The sequence below is a fragment of the Triturus cristatus genome, chromosome 10 (genome assembly GCF_964204655.1).
Source record: "Triturus cristatus chromosome 10, aTriCri1.1, whole genome shotgun sequence".
Taxonomy (NCBI): domain Eukaryota; kingdom Metazoa; phylum Chordata; class Amphibia; order Caudata; family Salamandridae; genus Triturus; species Triturus cristatus.
In genome coordinates this window covers 351,077,408-351,095,965 of record NC_140593.1, presented here as the reverse complement: position 1 = coordinate 351,095,965, position 18,558 = coordinate 351,077,408, and the positions used below count along the sequence as shown (strand labels likewise).

The window sequence follows — 18,558 nt, the reverse complement described above, 5'->3', positions numbered from 1 at the left end:
GGGGTAATTAGACAGAACACCCAGGAATGCCGATGCTGGAACACAGTGGAACTAATCGCACTCCAAGGCAATCTTGTCCATCATTTATCATCTGGGTGAAAGAGTCCCCCAGATTTTCCAGGATCTGGTCATCTTCCAAAGGGGCAGAATAAAGTGACAGAATATAATGCAAAAATGGCTAATGAAAATATGCATCTACCAAACACATCAATCCTATAATATTTCCTACTCGGAGTGGTGGGGAATGTAATGAAATTCACTTTACTGGTCAAGGCCTTGAAAATAAAGCTCTCTGGAGCGGGATGTTTGGTGAGAAAATCCGAGTCACCAGGCATCAGCCTATGACGTTTGGCCACCAGACTGTTCACAGGTGGCAAGAACATGGTTTCAACCAGGTAGATATCTGAGCATCTACAAGAGCATCACTGAAAGGAAACAAGGTAGGATTGCCATCAAAATATTTGTTGTAGTCTCAGTAGCGGGCAGTTTTAGCTCTAGCACCGCTGTTGCCCTCCGAACCACTACTGATATAGGGCACTCTCCTCATTTGTGGCATTCCTCCCTAGCACACTGTATAAAGTTGAAAAGTCACTGTAAACGGGCAGGTTCAGGAGTGGAGCATTGAAAGGCAAGGAAAGAAAGTAACCACGATCAGCATGCAGGTGTGATGTTTATATGCAGCTGTGCTCTGTCAATTCTGGGGTAGTATGGAGCCAATATGGAGCTGTGCGACGTCACCTTCTGATGTGTGGGAGTACTGTTGTTAAATATCTCAGGATCTAGTCTGACGCCTGGGGAATATTCTAAGGAATCTATAGTTAGAAGACTCCATTGGAAACTACCTACCTCAACAGTTGCATCTCCGTCCACCAACCACTGAGACACCTCAGCTCTGCTGGACTCCTACTGGCACACATTCCACACAGACCCAATACCAGATCAGGAAGACAGGTGTTTTCTTAAATCACTCCCAAAGCACAGAACGACCTCCCACTTGAGATCAAAGCCTCTTCCTCAACTCTGCAAGAAGCTGAAAACCTGACATTTCAGTTAACCAACTTACCCTAGGCAGGGCTAAGCACACACACCTGTGCAGAACCAGGATACCCTTGCAGTTGATAGTGCGATTTACAACCACACATAACATAACAAAAATGCTTTCTGAAGGATTTAAATGGGTTTTAAAAGCCAGTCCTATGTAAGCGAATAAACAAAATAGAAGATCATCAGGAGAACATGAAATTCAGGTCTGATAAAGGTATAGCTCTTATCTTGTTTGAGATGTGGTATTGTATGCCTTTTTAGCTGGAGAAGGCAGAAAGGTTGTAGGAACAAAGTCAGAGATGGTGGAGTTGAGGGCAAGGACTGGATTTGCTAAATGGGATGTTGGAAGGCTGAGGAACAGTGGCGTAACGATAATTGAGGGGGGCCCCCTGCAAGGTACGTGGAGGGTCCCTCTCCGAACTCTATCAGGAGCTCCCCGGCCGAAGTGCAGTGCAGAGGGGGCCCCCTTTAGCTTGGGGCCCCCCCCGCACTTCGGGGAATGCGGGGGCCTGTGTTACGCCCCTGCTGAGGAATGGGGGGGAGGTCAGCTATTAGTGGAGAATGATCAGAGATCATCAGCTAGATAGCTTGGTAAACACATCAGAGAACAGAGGAAATGCTCGCAATTCTATTGGTGAATTTGCCCACAGTATTCTCACAGTCAGACTCACTTATTATAATCACTGAGTACTTATTGGGGCTGGTATAAACACATCTTCTAATGCTGATTTTAGCTATAAATCCACCACTACTGAGGGCAAATGACTGCTGACAGAACTGTGCAACCAATTGAGCTGAGCAGTGGAAGACATACAACCTGAAAGCTCCCTCATATCTTGGAACAGGAACAGACGTAAACTTGACTCTTTAAAGACAACACCTTTGGTTAACATGGCACTGAAATTCCCAAAAAAACGCCCTTCTAGGCTAACCACACTTTCTCTGGGACAGTGACTTTCACAGGTGTTGGGTCTGTTAACCGAGCCATTTGTAAAAACACCTGACCATGTTTGATATCGCAGTTTTTGCCTTTACTACGCTTCATTACACTGGCAACGAGGATGGGATTCGAACCCACGCATGTCAATAGTTGCTCTTCAAGACTATGATTTTGTAGTTAATTACATACCTGGAGCTCAGAACAAGGTCTCGGATTGCCTTTTCCACCTTGACCTGAACAATTCTGAACCCGCTCCAGACACCTTTAGTGACTTGTGGGAGGATGGCGAATATAAAGTGTGTGAGATTATGACAAATGTCTTGAGTGAAGATGAGAGGAAGTCATCCATGGAGACTGATCCCACGATACTTGAAGTCTGCAAGTTGACTACTGAAGGGTGGGGGGGCATAAAAAGCTTGAGTGAAGAGACATGCAAGTTTTGGAATGTGCTTCATGAGTTATCCGTCTTCTCTGGGCTGCTTTGGAGGGGTACGAAACTTGTTCCTCCTCTCTCCGTCAGGCAAAGAATTGTCCAACAAGCCCATCCGGGTCATCAGGGCATCTCCAAAACCAAAGAAATGATCTGATTACACTTCTGGTGGCCTGGCATCGATCTCCTTGTCGCGCGCATGGTGAGGGATTGCAGTGAATGTAATGCTTGCGACAAGGCCTACAACTCCAGGGTCCAATCCATGGTCGTGCGGGAGACCCCTGATCGTTGTTGGCAAGAGGTGGCTTTAGATCTCCTAGGTCCCATTGCTATGTCCTAGGTTTGATAGACATGTTCTCTAGGTGGCCAGAGGTCAAGATCACACACAATAATGAGACCAAGGATGTCATTAAGTTCCTTGATGAAGTTTTCTCATGAGAAGGACTCCCGGACTGTCTCCTGACTAACAATGGGGTCCAACTGGTCTCTAGAGAAATGGAGGAGTACTTAACTAGGGGTATCAGACACAAGCGTTGTGCCCTCTACCATCCCGAAACCAACAGAATGGTGGAGAGGTTTAACCGTGTCCTAAAATAATCCATCCAACTGGCTAGGGCCCAAAATAAAGACTGGAAAACAGTGGTTGTAGAATGTGTGACTATTTACTGTCTCACGCCTCACTCAACCACGAGAAAGGTTCCCTTTGAGCTGTTTCGAGGGCGGAGTCCCAACACCCACATGTTTCAAGTGTGGATAAGAGACAAAAAAGAGTGTGTGGGCTTGCATGCTGGTTCTGGTGTGGTTCTTTCTGGTCATGATTCTGATGTGGTGTCCTGGCAAGAAGGTCAAATCTTGAAGGCTGTCAAAAGAAAAGAGTACTTTGACGCCAGGCACGCGGTCACTCACACTCGCGTCCATGTGGGTGACAGAGTAAGGGTACACCTTCCCCAGAGATCAAGTGGGATCTCAAAATTCTCCTCACCTTTTGTTGTGAAAAGACTTTTTCATAATGCAGTGAAGTTGAATGATGGACACGTCTGGAACTTGAATAGGATTGCTCCCATGCGCACCAAACACCAGGCAGAGTTGGTTGTTCCAGAAGCTATTTCTGGGAGGTTGCCTGCATTGTAAAGGAGTACTCCTGCTGGGAAGATTCCAGTGAAATTGAACGATATTTTTCTGTCATTGTGTATTTCTTTTCTCTTTTCTTGTGTAAAGAGGGAAGGTGTGTAATGACCTGCGTGTCATGTGTCATGTCATCTTATTCCATGCCTCTCTGCTAGTCTAGAGTTCCTCATTCTGGAACCTTTGTTCAGTTTGAGTTGCTCTAGAACATTGAGGATTCAGTTGCTGCTGGTGCTGTGTGGATGTGACGTTGTACCTCCAGTGACTTTCTATTACTAAATAAATGAACTTCCTTCTACTCCAACCAGTGTGTTACGGCTGCACTTCATACACTATTGACACTGCTCACGTAAAAAGCCCTACATTAACTGAATAAATATCAACCCATCATTAAATACCCATGTTGCATCCTGAAGGCTGCTAGGTGTAGGTACAGTCTGAAAGTGCTCAGGGACAACCACTTGCAGCTCTGCTATGTGCTACTGTACCACATTTAAATCTGTTGCCACTAATACATCCTAGAACATTTGGAACATTGGTAGATATGGTTCTCAACATGGGGCGGAGGTACATCCTCTGTTCTTGCAGTACGAGTACATGAAGTTAAGAATCCCCAGGGTCCACTGAACATGATAAATTGTTGTTCTGGACATCTTCCAGGATTTAGGCCAGAGTCAGCTTTTTGAACCTCAGCAGGGGTGTCCTGGATCAGACTGTTGGGGTCAGAGCTGTATGGAACCCTCTAACCCCTAAAAGTAATATCTCAACCCTCTTGGCTGTATTGTACCTAAAAATAAAAGTCTCTTCACTTACCATAGATTCTCTCACAGGCAGGAGGTGGCAGGGGGGAGATTGCTGTAGAAGCTGTAAGCTGTAAAACATAGCTCTTCCATACCATTGAGAAGACCAACGCATCGGAGGTAGTCTGTGTTCAGTGGTGATGGTGGTAGAAAAATTAACCTCCCTTTGGGGTGCAGTGGGCCTCCTGAGATGGTACCAAAGAAGACAGCAGGATCAGTGAAGTCGTTTGGAATTCCTAATCTCTAATGAGGCCTGGAAGATGAGCTTGTTCTATGCCATGATGTTTATTCTCGTACATAATGGATCTGAACCAGAAGACGGTGGATGTCAGACGCTTGGAGTGAGAGTGAAATAAGGTCCTGGCCTTGAAAAGTGCAAATAGTTTGCTAACTACAGGGAGGATAGTGGCGAGACAAATAACATGACAATGAGACTCAATGATTTGGCCATAGACATGCCTATCTTGTATTGCTGGAGGACCTTTGCTGCGGAGGGAATGAATACATTCTTCTCATCAAATGTGAAGTCAATTAAATTTCCATAAGTCTCTGGTTTATAGCCAAAAGACTTCAGCCATGCCACCTACTTGTACATGGAAACACCAGTGATCATAGTCCTCAAAGTGGTGTCAATTGTCAATGATGTCACAGGCCATCAGCAGTGTATGCTTCACTCCTAAACGTGACCTGATAATCAACCTGGGCATAATCTGGGAACAAGGAGGGTTGGCGGTCAAACTTGAGCTACATGTGTTGCCTGTAGCTAGCCATAATGGCATATGCATGAACCTCTCTGGACAGGCGCATCTTTTTACTGTGGGACTCCAAGCATGTAGCCTGCTTGTCCAATTGGAATCCCAATAGGTATTATCCAAAGACCTTGAGAAAGATGGCCAAGAGAATGATTTTTTTCCAAACCATAGCCTGCCTACCAACTTGAGACTTAATGAGAAAAGTTTGTCTTTTTTATGGGGAAGGTGAGGCCACCAACACCCCAGAGACACCCTCATTCTTAGGCAGGGGAGCCAAGGTTTCACTGGCAATGCCTCGATGGACTTATGGACTTAACCAGCAATGATTGGTACCACTTGGCTAGGGAGACTAGTACTGGTGCCCCATTACCCAAATAGGGTCTCTGTGAGGGATGATGAAATTGAGATATATCCACTGAAAACCCCACCCAACTCCAATAGCCCTACTGTTGCATCTAGAAGTGGATTTTTCATTTGCAGCTGGCGGAGACCTGGCAGTGCCAGAAGAGTCTGAGAAAATGGTCTCTAAAGGAGCTGCAAGAGACGCTGAGAGCTGCCCCATGATGATATGGTAAGTGTTATTATATGTAATAAATCTGGAAATGCATCATTGTACACAGAGGGGACTGAATTGTTCATGGGATGTAACAAGAAATAAAGTTATAAAAAAAAGGTAGGCCTGGCTTCAGTAATGCTCACAAGTTTGAGCAAGCACCCAACAAGAGTCCTGCAGATGGCCAGTTGAGGAGCATTGTCAGCTGAAGCCAGGTTTTCCTGGTATATCAGGTTCTTTCTACGTTTCTTGTGCTTGAGGTGAGACTGAGTGCATCCAGTCACTAAGGAGCTTAATTTCATTTGCTGCTTCTTGTTACAATGCTCCTCACTCACTGAACTGCTGACTTATCAGCAACGTTCTCATTCCCAAGAACCTCCTTCGCCAAGAGGGAAGTAAACTTGACCACAAAGGAGGAAGAGTTGGGAAATGGCTCGACCTTATCATGCTCTGACTGACACAGAAGGCCCCTACATCAACAGTTCATTTCCACCCCACTGACCAACCAATAGAGTCACTGGAGTAGAGACTGGCTCTAGACCAAATGAGCAATAACAACTTTTCACTGTGCCCAGAAGCACAGTGAGACTCTACCCTCTGGAATAACTGACTTTCCGGAGCAAGAGGTAGGTTGGTTCCAGAAGGGTCCTTGGCTGAAAGACGCATGACAACCCTTTCATGGTCCTTGAATACAGTATCTTATTGCCAAGTTAAAAAAAGCTAAACAATTGCACGATCTGTTAGTTCTTCCTTCCATGGAGCTTCTTGCTCCATTTGCAAAGAATGAGCGAGGATGGCCTCCATACAGGAAATAAGTGCCCCTGAACAGGATGTCTTGGTATGCCACTGACAGGAAGGATACTCTCTATATACTTTCCATTTGTAGACACACTGGGATCACTTTTTGACTCCTCTTCCAAGTGATGAAATCCAGCATATTTACTGGATGACTGTTTCCAAAACAAGAGATGCAAAGTTTATGCAGGTCAGTTGATTAAAACGGTCTTTGATGCGCTGTGTATAGAGTAATGGCAGAGTATTTCAGTGTCACCTATTCAAGCTGATAAACCAGAAAAGCAGATGACCACAAAAACAAAATCCAAGAATAAAAAGCATTGGCAAAGCCAATAGGTCTCGTCTATGAGATTTATTTGCAATGATTTGTGTCCATGCTGTACAGCAGCGGGCTGCTATGCAACAAGGCTAAAACATTTTTGTGCACTATCACGCAGCTAGCACCAGCGAACTCACGGCGCTTCTTTTATTATTTGTGCTCCCCTCTCACCTGTCCTCTCCCCTACCTTTGTGCTTCTCTAGTACACCTACCCCTCCGTGTTGCCTCATCGCCAACCCACTCCCCTCCTCACCTTCCAAACCGCTCCTCCATTTGTTTTTCCCCAGCAAATGGTAGTGTAGGTTGAGGTAACACAGAAGCAGGGATGGTGGAACAGAAGGGCGCAAGGGAAGGGCATGGCTGGGGGGAATGGACAGGTCCAGGGGCATGGGGAGCAGATGGGCAGTGGTGGGTGGGCAGAAGGGGCTGGGGTAAACACATGGATACTGCAGGGACAGGTGGAGCTGAGAAAAGCACACAGACAACAGTGGGGGGTGGGAGTGGCTAGGGCTAGCAATGGACAATGAAGGGTGGGTGGGAGGGGCTGGGGGAAGCACACGGACAATGAAGGGTGGGCGGAAGTGGCTCGGAGGAGCACATGGACAATGAAAGGTGGGCAGAAGGGGAATGGATGAGGAGGAGAATGGGGAAGGGACACGAAGGGGGGGATTTACATGAAGGAGATTGCTGGAAAATAAATGTATTTTCATAGAGTAATTAAACAAAACAAAAAAAGTAGTGCCTGAAGAAGCAAGAACAGTAATTCAACCACACTCTAGGGGAGGGACAAACACAAAAAGAGGAAGGAAAGTCTATGAAAGCTGACGAATAAGAAGCAAGCAAATGAAATTGACAATGAAGCCAACCAATGGTAAACAGTGAGCATTCTCTAAGCCCAGTGTACAGTAGGGAAGGTCTCAAGAGAATATGCATGCCCTGTCTTATATGAGACCTAAAAATGAAGGAGGGATATTGCAGAGGCAGTATCTGAGAGAGACAGAAGCAAATTTCAATCCATCCACACTGTTAGATAGAAAAATAGAACTGGTAAGAGTGTGCATACATACAAGAAATGAGGGCTGCTCACATTTGATGCTCGAGTGCATGTTATCAGGCATGCTACGGGGCAGTTTCTAGTCTGCTGTGTCAAACTAGTACCAACAAGTTAAGATTTGGTTAGATCCGTGACGTACGGGTAGAAGGCATTGAAGGCATTACCTGCTTTAGAACACTGGGATAAAAATCATGATATGCCATTGCTGAACTGACGTTCTACGGTTCACTCTCTGTAACACTGGATACTTTATGAATTGACCTTGTTTCTTCAATTAATCTATCATATTCAAGGAGTGAAAATGCATTCTAGTTCTCTCTTAGCTGCCTATAAATTCACAGTTGCGTACTGGAGAAAAGCTATTACGGAGCAAGGCCCTTCTACTTTATTAAATTACAACAACGTTATTTTATCACTGCCAAAAATGTTTAATTTTCAGCCAAAAAAATAAAGAAATACTTGGTTTTCAAAATAAAAGTCATGACCCAACCCACGCTTGGTTTCCAAAATAAAAGGCATGACTTGGAACCATCATATTTAAAAGGAGGAAATGTTTCCAACAAACAAGAGAGAGTTGTCTGATGTGATGCCAGGGCTTACTGTGGAGCGGTGATCTGTCAGCAACACTGGATGCTGTGTTATAGCTTCAAAAGCTGATAAGGTTGTTCTGATCAGCTCTTCCGAAGCCGCCTGGCCTGTCATTAGAAGAGAAATATTTTCTGTAAACATGCAGTAAAATCAAACTTATTTAAAAAATACTTTGATGCTAAATAATGCAAATGCCTCAAAACCACTTTACCTACTGCTCCTTCCAAGTTTGTTTCGCCAGATTCAATAGAGTTGATGTGATTCTGTTGACAGAGAGGAGAGGGGATGAGTGACAAAGTTGGTTTAAAGCATGGCACTTCAAATACAATAGTACTAGTCAACGCAATCTGTATGCTTCTTGACGAATGTTACTCTACCCATGCTTTCAGAAATAAGGTTTGAAAGAATTCCCAAATTCGCATTTAGAGCAAAATTGTGTCAATATATGTGAATTTAATATTCAGTTTTCTAGATCTAAATAAACCAATTAAACTGTGTAACAAATTAGGAACAAAAGATTGCCCTACACAAGGGAGACCATGAACTCTTCTGAAATGGTGCTTTGTTAAACTGACTCATTAGAGAGCCAGGCCTTTAGGAGCGTCCAGCTTTGAAATGCTGAACTCTCTTTGATCTAAATCAAAGTGTACACAGTGGCTACCACGCACAGCTTCCTACAGGCATCAACCACCTCAGCAAACCTCCTGACATATCACAAAGGCATCAGAGGCCAGGAGACAAAAGTCTGCCCTGCCCTGGGAGATCATCACTACAGCCTACCTGTATGGCTAAGAAGGCTATAGTGTAGGTAACAGACACTCCACCGAAGAATGATGGGAGCAGGGAACGCAGCGGACTGGACTAGAACAATGGGGATGCTGTGGCCGCAGCCACACTCACACCCAGGGCAAGGCGCCCTAGGGCTTGAGCTATAGCTTATCCTTCTTGAGAATGCATTCCACATATGCTGTATTGCAAGAACGGCAGCTGACACCTTCCATGATGTCCCTGATGTACTAAAACAAGCATTGGAAAAACCAATAGGTTTCATACTTAAAAAAAAAAGAACTGTGGGCATTCACATTCCGTGGCAAAGAAAACAGTTCTGGGGTTTTTGTGCTAAGGAGTGTACATGAAAACGTTTGTGCGTGCATGTGTTTGTATAAGTGGGTATATAAGTGAGTTTTCATGGGTGTGATGCCACAAAATACGTTTGCTACAATCTCATGGGAGCCATACATCCACCCAGTGTCCTCTGCGATTAATACTCTACAAGACGCCCAAGGCAACTCTGCATCTGATGGGTCCACTGGGTTTCTGCTCCTATAAGCAGAGGTGAATTCTGACAACTCTGCTGGGAAAGAGCAAACCATAACAATGATGGACAGAGAAAGCAATGAAGGTGGGGAGTGGGCGAAAGTGGGAGAAGGAAATTGATAGCACAGAGAGAGAAAGGCAGCAAGAAAAACAAAAGCAAGGAAACAGAGGGAAAGTGACAGCACCAAAAAACAATAATTGGCAGGACTAGGAGCAGAGGTGTGCAGGACGGCTTCTTGGTGTTCCAAGACCAAAACCTAACACTAATGGGACAATGTAAACTTCCACAAAATGCCATGGGATTGATCGATAGACCATCCAAGCAAAGCAAACCTTTAAAAGCATGATATCTAATGGCTGAAAGTGCTGACTGAAAGGCTACTCTCTCTGTACTACGTCATATATGTACTTTTTTAAAGTATTGGTAGCACAAGGTCTCTCAATCAGCTAAAGCTGCCTGTAGCAACACCTAAACCAATTATGAAATGGCACCCATTAAGGTATGCAAGTAGAAATTCCAGTCTACTGCCCCGGTGGGCTCAAATTCTCTGGTGAGCTCCATATCTTCAGTTATATGTTGGCGGATATAAACAAGGGGGTCTCTTCATAAAGGTAAACTTACACATGAGTAAATCTACATGTGTACGTTTTGTCTTACCCTCTACGTTGCTCATTGTCGGTTCTGATGAAGCTCTCAGCTGTGTGATGAGGCTTTGCATGGCTTTAAGCCAGTTTTGAGGGGACCTTCAGTTGGGCAAGGAGGCATGCACTCTGATGTCAGCCAAGGGTCTAGAATCTGGGGGACACCTCTTGGGGATCAGGACTCTGTTCAGCAGGGTCCAGCAGCAGAATACATGCAGGTCCAGTTAACTCTGGTTAGCTCGGCAGATGCAGGACAGCCCTCTAGGTCAGACCATGAGCCAGCTAGCCCTTAGAGTTACTCTGGGGGTTCTGGGTTCAAGGAGCAGGTTCATGCTTATTTTCTCAGGCAGCAGGGCAGTCCCACCAGCATCAGGGCAATCCTTCTTCTGAGTCTTTTATCGGTCCAAAAGTGATCTGATCAGTGGTTCAAGAGGTCCAATATTTATAGTTGTTGCCACCCTTTGAAGTAGGGGAGGGGCTCCCTGTCCCCCTGGTTCTGGAAAGCTCCTTCCTCCCCTCCAAGGCTCCAAGTAGTGAGGGTGACAAAGGCTAGTGTCAGATTCCTTTGTGTGTCTGTGCTGAAGGTAGGCCTTTGAAATCTAAGTGGACCAGCTGAACCCAAACCATCCTGGCAGGATGTCCCATCCTGCCAACACCCAGTCACACTTTTTTCCACTGTCCGGAAGGAATAAACAAAGGCCAACTATCAAACTTTTCACAGTTATGTGGCCCAGGACCCAGGCAGCAGACACCAAATAGGACAAGACAATATAAACGTTCTAAAAGTGACACTTTCACAATTGGGACTCAAAGTCTAACTTTACCATTAAAGAGGGTTTTAAATTACAATTCAATTGAGTGTAATCATCATGTTCCTGTTTGCTCCTGCTGAAAATGGCCCTTTCTAAGGTGCTTGCCTTCGACTTTATGCTTTTCTCCTTTCCAGTTTTCTGCTGATCTAGATGCTAGCCTTAGGACTTTGAGCGTGTTTGACACTGCCATTCAGTGCCAAAGGGCTGTGCTCCTCAAATACATACTGGTGATTGGTGTATACATGATTGGCTGATTCGAGTTAGTTGTAAGTTCCTTGGCTAGGGGTAGGACATATACCCAGGGCATGTACCTTGAATGCTCTTCCGTGGGCCCACAGCACTGGTTTTGCCATCCACGGAGGTAGCTCATCAATCGTGCCACAGGTTTGCCCAGGTGGGGTCTGTGTGCGCAGGTTACTGTTGCTCAGGTTGGCATTTAAAAAGATATGTGCCATGGTTCTGCATGTCTCTTACTATATCTGACTTTTCTGTAGTGACAGGGTGTGGTGTTAGAAAGAGGTAGGGCGCTTGCGCATTACATGCAAGGGTCATGACTGCCACCAGATGGTGTGTTCAGTGCAACAGGGCCTGCTTCTCGCACTGGATTATCATGGGGGAATGTAGGGAAAGGCAATTGAGCAGTATTTCTAACATACAGAATAGTAGCAGTAAGTATAGTGTTTGATATCAATGAGTTTGCAATGGCAAATCGTCACCATTAGTGCGAATGGATCCGACATTATGTATGTGGAAATGTACATTTGAGAATGTTGACATTTCAATGCTCATTGCTCTGTGTGCCTGCCGGCTTGTCTCCAATTCACATCTGGGTGCTGGGAGGACACGTACATCTGTGCATTCCTGATAGAAGGCCATAAACTAGTGGCTCAAGGGAAACTCCGGACCTCTGACTCTGAGGGGACTTTCTGGGACAGTTCTTAATATGTTGGTTCGATGCAGAGACATCGACATCAGGAAACATTAGGGCAGGAGGGACTGCAACTGGATTATCCGCAGACTTGTGGTGGCCTGGAGCTGGTCGTGCTTCTTGTATGGGACTATCAATTGGTGGATTTTGCCTGAACGTTGCCGGCCTGCAGCTAAGTGCCAACTGTTGTGGCCCAGATCCTTAAGTACTCTCCAAGGTCGGTGTGCTGGCCTCTTGTCAATGAGATCCCAGGGACACAAAGGATTTCCCCATTTCCATGAGATCATAAGGACCATGCTGGATGTGGCTGAAACGGGTGCAAGTGATCATTGGTTGGGACCAGGACTGTCCTGACGTTCAGTCATCACACTGTGCAGAGGAGTGTGCTAGTAAAGATCAGCAGCCACCTGAGGCGCAAGGACGTGAGGAGTTTGTGGAGTGCGGGGGGTAATCTTGCCGAGTCTGATGGACCCATGCTTGCAACCAGGGGACTTGTGCTAGCTTGCAATCCAGAATGTGTGGTGTCCAAGGGGTGTTGGGGGACCTGAATTGGGAGCCGAGACTGTTCTTCAACCTCCAGATCGACAGTGCCTGACATAATGACCTCCGTCCGAGGTGCTAGGGTGCTTGCCTTTAGAGGTTTTTATCCTTTCCAGTTTTCTGCTGATCTAGGTGCTAGCCTTAGGACTTTGAGCGTGTTTGACACTGCCATTCAGTGCCAAAGGGCTGTGCTCCTCAAATAAATACTGGTGATTGGTGTATACCAACATTTGTGGGTAAAATAGCACCTAGACTGGCCCAGGCCGATCTCTAGACGCCTTGTCTGTGGTGAAAATCCAATGAATATTGGGCGATTATTAGCTGATTTCCCCGAGCCTGAGATGAGTCGGTTTTTTACCACTCGGTGGAGGTAAACTCACAAAGGGCACTTATTTTCTTTTATTATTCCTTTAGCACCTCGGCTCTATTGACCAATTTCGCATATCTCTGACTTTACATTCATGGTGGCGGGTCTCTTGCGAATGCTACCGGCCTGCTATGCATTAGCAATGTAATCTATTTACTGATTTAGGATGAGCCCTCTTCTACGCTAATGCATCCAGGACGAATGATCTTTCCAGATACGTCTTCATTATCAGCTGAAACACTAGAGTTCTTCAGGACCGGTTACAAATATTTTTTTGTGGAATACATTGTTAACCTTAGATACAATTCACAAGGTGAGCTCAGTCATAGACACCTCTTCATAATTTTTCTTTTTCATCTTTTTCAATGCACACACTGAGATCTCTAAATAGCCGTTCTTTTTCTTTTCCCTTTCAAACAGGGCATAACAGCAGTCTATTGTCCTGAAGAAGACCCCACTGTGATGTTTATGAAACACACACTTAAATAGGGGTCGAAACGTCGACGTTAAACTACTAGCATGTTCTCGAAATGGAGTCGAAGTAGTCTTTTAGGGTTTTTTGTGAGTGCTAGTAATACTAGAAGGAATAGGATTTCATTTTTCATGCTTTTGTCTTTCTGTTAAATATTTGTGAAATATTTGATGTGTATTGTCACAATCTGTCGCCATTTTATGTCACCATTGTGAATATATTTGTATGTATTTTGTTGTGTATGTTAAATATTGTCTGTCAATATTAGGTGTGAACACTTTAATTTTCTAAAATACTAAAAAGATTTGATAAAACAAAAATTGTAGTATTTTCAGTTGTGTGCATCTTATGCATGTGCTGCAAAGTCCTATCTGGATAGAGGACTATCTGAAGGTGGTCCCAGGTAATTAGATAAACACACCTGACAAAAATAATCAACTGCTGACATCTGTAGGGCCAGTAAGCGTCTCACAAAGCATGACATAACAGGAAATTGTCTAGAACCAGAACACAACAACAGATCAGACACAAACACCATTGAACTAATTGTTACTCAAAGGTCAGTAACAAAGACCATATCAGGAACTGAAGTCGTTATTCAAAATGAGAAGTCACAACCTACTTAACAAAGGGTATTTTACCAAGTCGAGCAAGATCTGACAGAAATGCCTCCTGGTTGTAAGACACAAATGGCCAACAAAGTGACTGAAAGAGACCAATTTGAGATACCCTCTCGAATCCCTAACAGAGCAGTAAACCAGGGCATACAAGATAGCAAGTGCAAAATGTTGACAAGGCATGGTGCACACACTGCCACTTCAAGATATAGCGGTCCCCAGCTTTACAATGCTATGTATATGTAACTAATGGAAAGAGAAACCCTTTAGTTCAACGCTTTGAGAGTTTCCCAAAACACTAGTAGTTTCCAGAACTTATATCCATCCATTATACAGGGGCTAAGTGTCCTGCAACTCAAGGGAACACACGTTATTAGTACCAGGCTAGAGGATGACCTCCTGCTATATTCAGTTTTTCATGATTAAAGCAAAATAAGGCGAAGCAGCCTAGAACACTGCCCTGACTCTCTCGACTGACCATACTGAAGGCTGTCAGAAGGTCTAGAAGGACAAGGAGATATGCATCACCATTGTTCAGTTTGCAGTGAATGATATCCATATTGTCAAGGTGTTTGTTTCAGTGCTCTACCCTTAGTAGAAAGAACAGTGATGATGTACTATGAGTATATTGTTTCTGCCAAACAAGCAAGCTGCTCTGTAATGTAACAACATGCTTTAGCACATTGCTTTGCCAAAGGAGGTTTGTTACAAGTTGAAAAGGGGGGTTGATTTGCATAAGCCTTTATTAAGGGAGTGATTACGCTCAGTTTAAGAGAATAGGTGGAAAGGCAAATTCGGAGACAAAGGTTGATTAGTTGACACCACATCTTGCAGAAGATGCTACAGCTCTTTTTTAGTTATTGTGGCAGGGACCATATCATCCGGTTGTAAAGTTAGCTTCTATCTTTGGCAATTCTTCTTCTGTATGGGGAGGAAGTTATCCTAGTTCAGATGAGAAATTGCAGGGAGGAGAATGCATGGTGCTCAGTCTAAACTGTTGCTGATTGTATAGGTTGCATGACGGAGGAACGATTAGTGAGAATGACAATTTGGAACTTATGACATTTAGCTGAGGATTTAATAGATTTATTCATTGGGCTTGTTCAATTTTACAATTTTAAGAGTTTTAAGTGTATTTAGGGCGTTCATGATCTTGATTAATCTTGCACTTGGTGGACAAGATATATTCTTAATTGTTCATTTTTTTATGGTTGCATTCAGTGTTGAAAGCAATCTGAGATGTTTATTTGAATTCCATGTTCTTTCCATTTCATAGACCTCGTTTACTCTTGCTCAATAAATCATTAGTCTACCAAAGATTTTTCTGATTGCGACAGGCTCTTTTTGGTTGGTTTTAAGAGGTCTATATTGCGAATCATAAATCACATACCGTTGTTGCATTTTTCAAATATTGAGTTTACTTCTATGGATTTTTTAATATCAGGAAGACAGTTTTAGGAGTTTGGAGTAGGTTAGCGAATGGTACTCAGCTAAGTGTTACTTTAAGGGTAACATTAAGGTGCTCAGATTTATGTTCAGGTGGATGTTGGACATAATAAGAAACTGATCAGAGTACTACACTTCCAGATGTTTGCAGCATTTAATATTTGGGTGGTTAGTGATCACTATAACTAGTATTTTGCCCTTGATGTGGGTTGGATGTTTAGAGAGCTGCTTCAGATCATTTTAGTCTAGCTGTGGTCGTGTCCCACCCCGGACGTGGTCTATCGCCCCTCCAGTCCTCTAAAGGATACGCTTCAGTCCTGAGTCAGGAGAGTAATAACTTTTATTATTTTTCTTAGGGGGGGGGGCAAGGGGGGGAGAGTCCTTTAACTGACAGTTCCAGGATGACCAAATACTGTACTCAAGGGAGGGGAGAGAAAGTAAACAGGCGTAGAGAAGGGCTGCGTTCTACAACGCCTGAACAAAGGATTGCCTTTAAGCGTCTCTAGGTTTGAAGGGGTTCTTTCTGTTCTTTTTGGCGGTCTTGGTTGTGAGGTACTCCAGGTCTTGTTCACTCTTCAGATACTGGGGCCCGTCTCCTCCGGAAGGGGAAGCAAAAGACAACAACAACAACAAAAAGTCAGGTCTCTCTCCTGAATTTTTTTAACTGCTGAGGGGATTAGTGCCACCGTCACCCGAACCCTAACTGTGTGGTGCCTAAGTGAGGGAGGGGTTCGGTGATTCAGTGTGCCGTGCCCCTTATGCCCGCCCACCAACCCCAAAACAAAGAAGAGCCCGGCACTTGCCTGAGCCTACGACCCTCCTGGGTCGTGGGAAGGGGAGTCGCAGCCTCCACTTTCCCTGTAGGAGTACCAGACTCGAGGGCGCTGCTCCCAGAGCGGTTATCCTTGTTGGTCTTCGGTTCCGGTCTGGACTGGTCCCTCTGTTGTGGTGTCTCCTCCGCCTGCGTGTCCTCTGATTCCAGCCTTTCTTCCGCACCTCCTTCTTCAGAGTCTCCCTGCTTCGCTTCTTTGCGCTCGCCTAGTAGCGCGAAGAAGACGGAGTTTTTGGCCCCTCCTCCGGGGCTTGCTGCTTCCGTCCTGTAGGATCCGGAATGAGCGTCTGGACCGCTCACTCCACTTTCTCTCTGGGGTTCCTTGTCTGCCATGTTGAAGGAGTTTGAATAGTCCGTCCGTGATGAGGAATCATCACACTAGCACTGAGATCACTGAAAAGATCCAGCAAGTAATGTAATTTCTCCATTTGATGTTAAAAATCTCCTACATTAAGTGTTTTGGAAAGAGAGTGTGCCGATTGCTTCATTATGTTTTATTTCATCTTGGGTGGATGGTAGATGTGTAAGTTGAAGATCTCAGTGACAGGCTCTGTTTGTTTTTCGAAGATTCAGATGGCGAATAAGCATGGCTGTTGGTTTTCTTGAAAAATGATGAGTAAGCTACTTGAATTTTCAAAAAGGCCATGCGTCATCAGTCTCCAAGAGAAGTTATATCCATCAGTCAAAATGTTAGTGAAGGTAAGTAACTTGTCCTTCTAATGGATATTAATTCCCACAGCTTCATTAGGTTGAACTACTCCCATCTTGTAAAGAAGGCAGTTTGAGGCTTCAGCAATACTCACAGTAAGAAGGACAGAATCACTGCCCTAACAAATTATGACCAATTGTATTCCTGAACATCCTTTCAATAACTGCTTACTTAAACAATGAACAGAACACAAAAGGGCTGCTGAACAAATAGACAGTACTAGCACACCTTCTGAAAGGTCGGAGGTAGCCACCACACCTCTAATACAATGTGCACTAAATTCTGCAGGGGGAGAGTTCACAGCCAACTGGTAAAAATGACTAATGGTCAAAGGAATCAATCTAGAGTTGTTTGTTTTTTAACTGCTTTATGAACATTTGCCTCTTTAATACCTATAATCATCTACTCTGAAGAACCGATGCATATAAATATAGTGAAAAAGTCTGCTCCAAGCATCTAATCTATGAAGACTCTCTTCATCTTTAGATGGACGATAGGTGTGAACGAATGCTTTAAGAGAAGTCTCTTGTCAAGCACGAAACCCTGAGGTCACTTAAGGCAGAAAAGATTTCATTACCTTAAACATGAAGGAAGTGCAAGGAGTAGAAGCCAAACAAGCCTGGAGCACCATAATACGTTTTCTACACGAACAGACAATAAATAAACTTTTGACAAGAAAGAAGAAACGGAGAAGATAGGTAGAACGTACATTCAACTCCTATAAGGGAACAATAAAGGTTTTATAATAAAACATGTTTTGAAGCCCTTTAGAAGACTTATCTACATCAGTATAGGGCAAGAAAAACCTTGAGTGGGCAAAAATCTACCTGTTGAAATCTATGCCACTAAGTCTTGAAACATGCTGATAGAATGAATGGTCACATAAATATTTAGAAAATACTGACCATCTTCTAGGGAACACTGCTCTAATGAAGGATCTTGTAGCAGCTAATAAAATCTCCGACACATTTACATAGAGTTGTTGTGCTAGCCTCCTGAATTTACGGAACTAACAAGTAAATTACAGGAGTTTAAGGGCTGGGATTACGAGCATTTACCTGATTCTAAAAAAGCAGGTTGTTCATAAGCATAAGAACCAGTGGAGGGGCAAACTCATCTTTAGGAGGTCTGGAAACCCAGCTCTGCATGCCCAATTTGGGGCTATCAAAATTACAAAACAAAACTTCTAGATGATGTTATGAATCACAAGGTGAGGAGCAAATGTAGAATGCAGATATAAAACCATTCTGATGAAACGTGTACCCCTTAGGCCCTCGAAGACAAATCAAAGTTTTAACAACAACAAAAAGAAAGCACTTCCTTTGCTCTTCCGTGGTGAAGAGATCTATCTCTGAAACACCCCAGTGCTGGAAAATTGGATAAAGAACCTGACAATTCATTGTGAGTCAGACTTGACTGAGTAAATTCAGCTCTGCCAGTCCACCTCCCACCCTGCTAGATGAATTGTTGACTGCC

General features: G+C 44.2%; 1 protein-coding gene across 3 annotated transcripts in view; it reads right to left on the bottom strand.

Moving 5' to 3' along the window:
• The window catches only part of ULK4 (unc-51 like kinase 4), a 1,725,799-nt gene that overhangs the window by 884,975 nt on the left and 822,266 nt on the right, over positions 1-18,558 (bottom strand). For all 3 annotated transcript variants that reach the window (XM_085631567.1, XM_085631566.1, XM_085631568.1), the window contains 2 exons: positions 8,612-8,663; positions 8,413-8,507 (listed from right to left, as the gene is read on the bottom strand). In XM_085631567.1, coding sequence (XP_085487693.1) covers positions 8,413-8,507; positions 8,612-8,663 — 147 coding nt within the window. The remainder of the gene's footprint in view (positions 1-8,412; positions 8,508-8,611; positions 8,664-18,558) is intronic.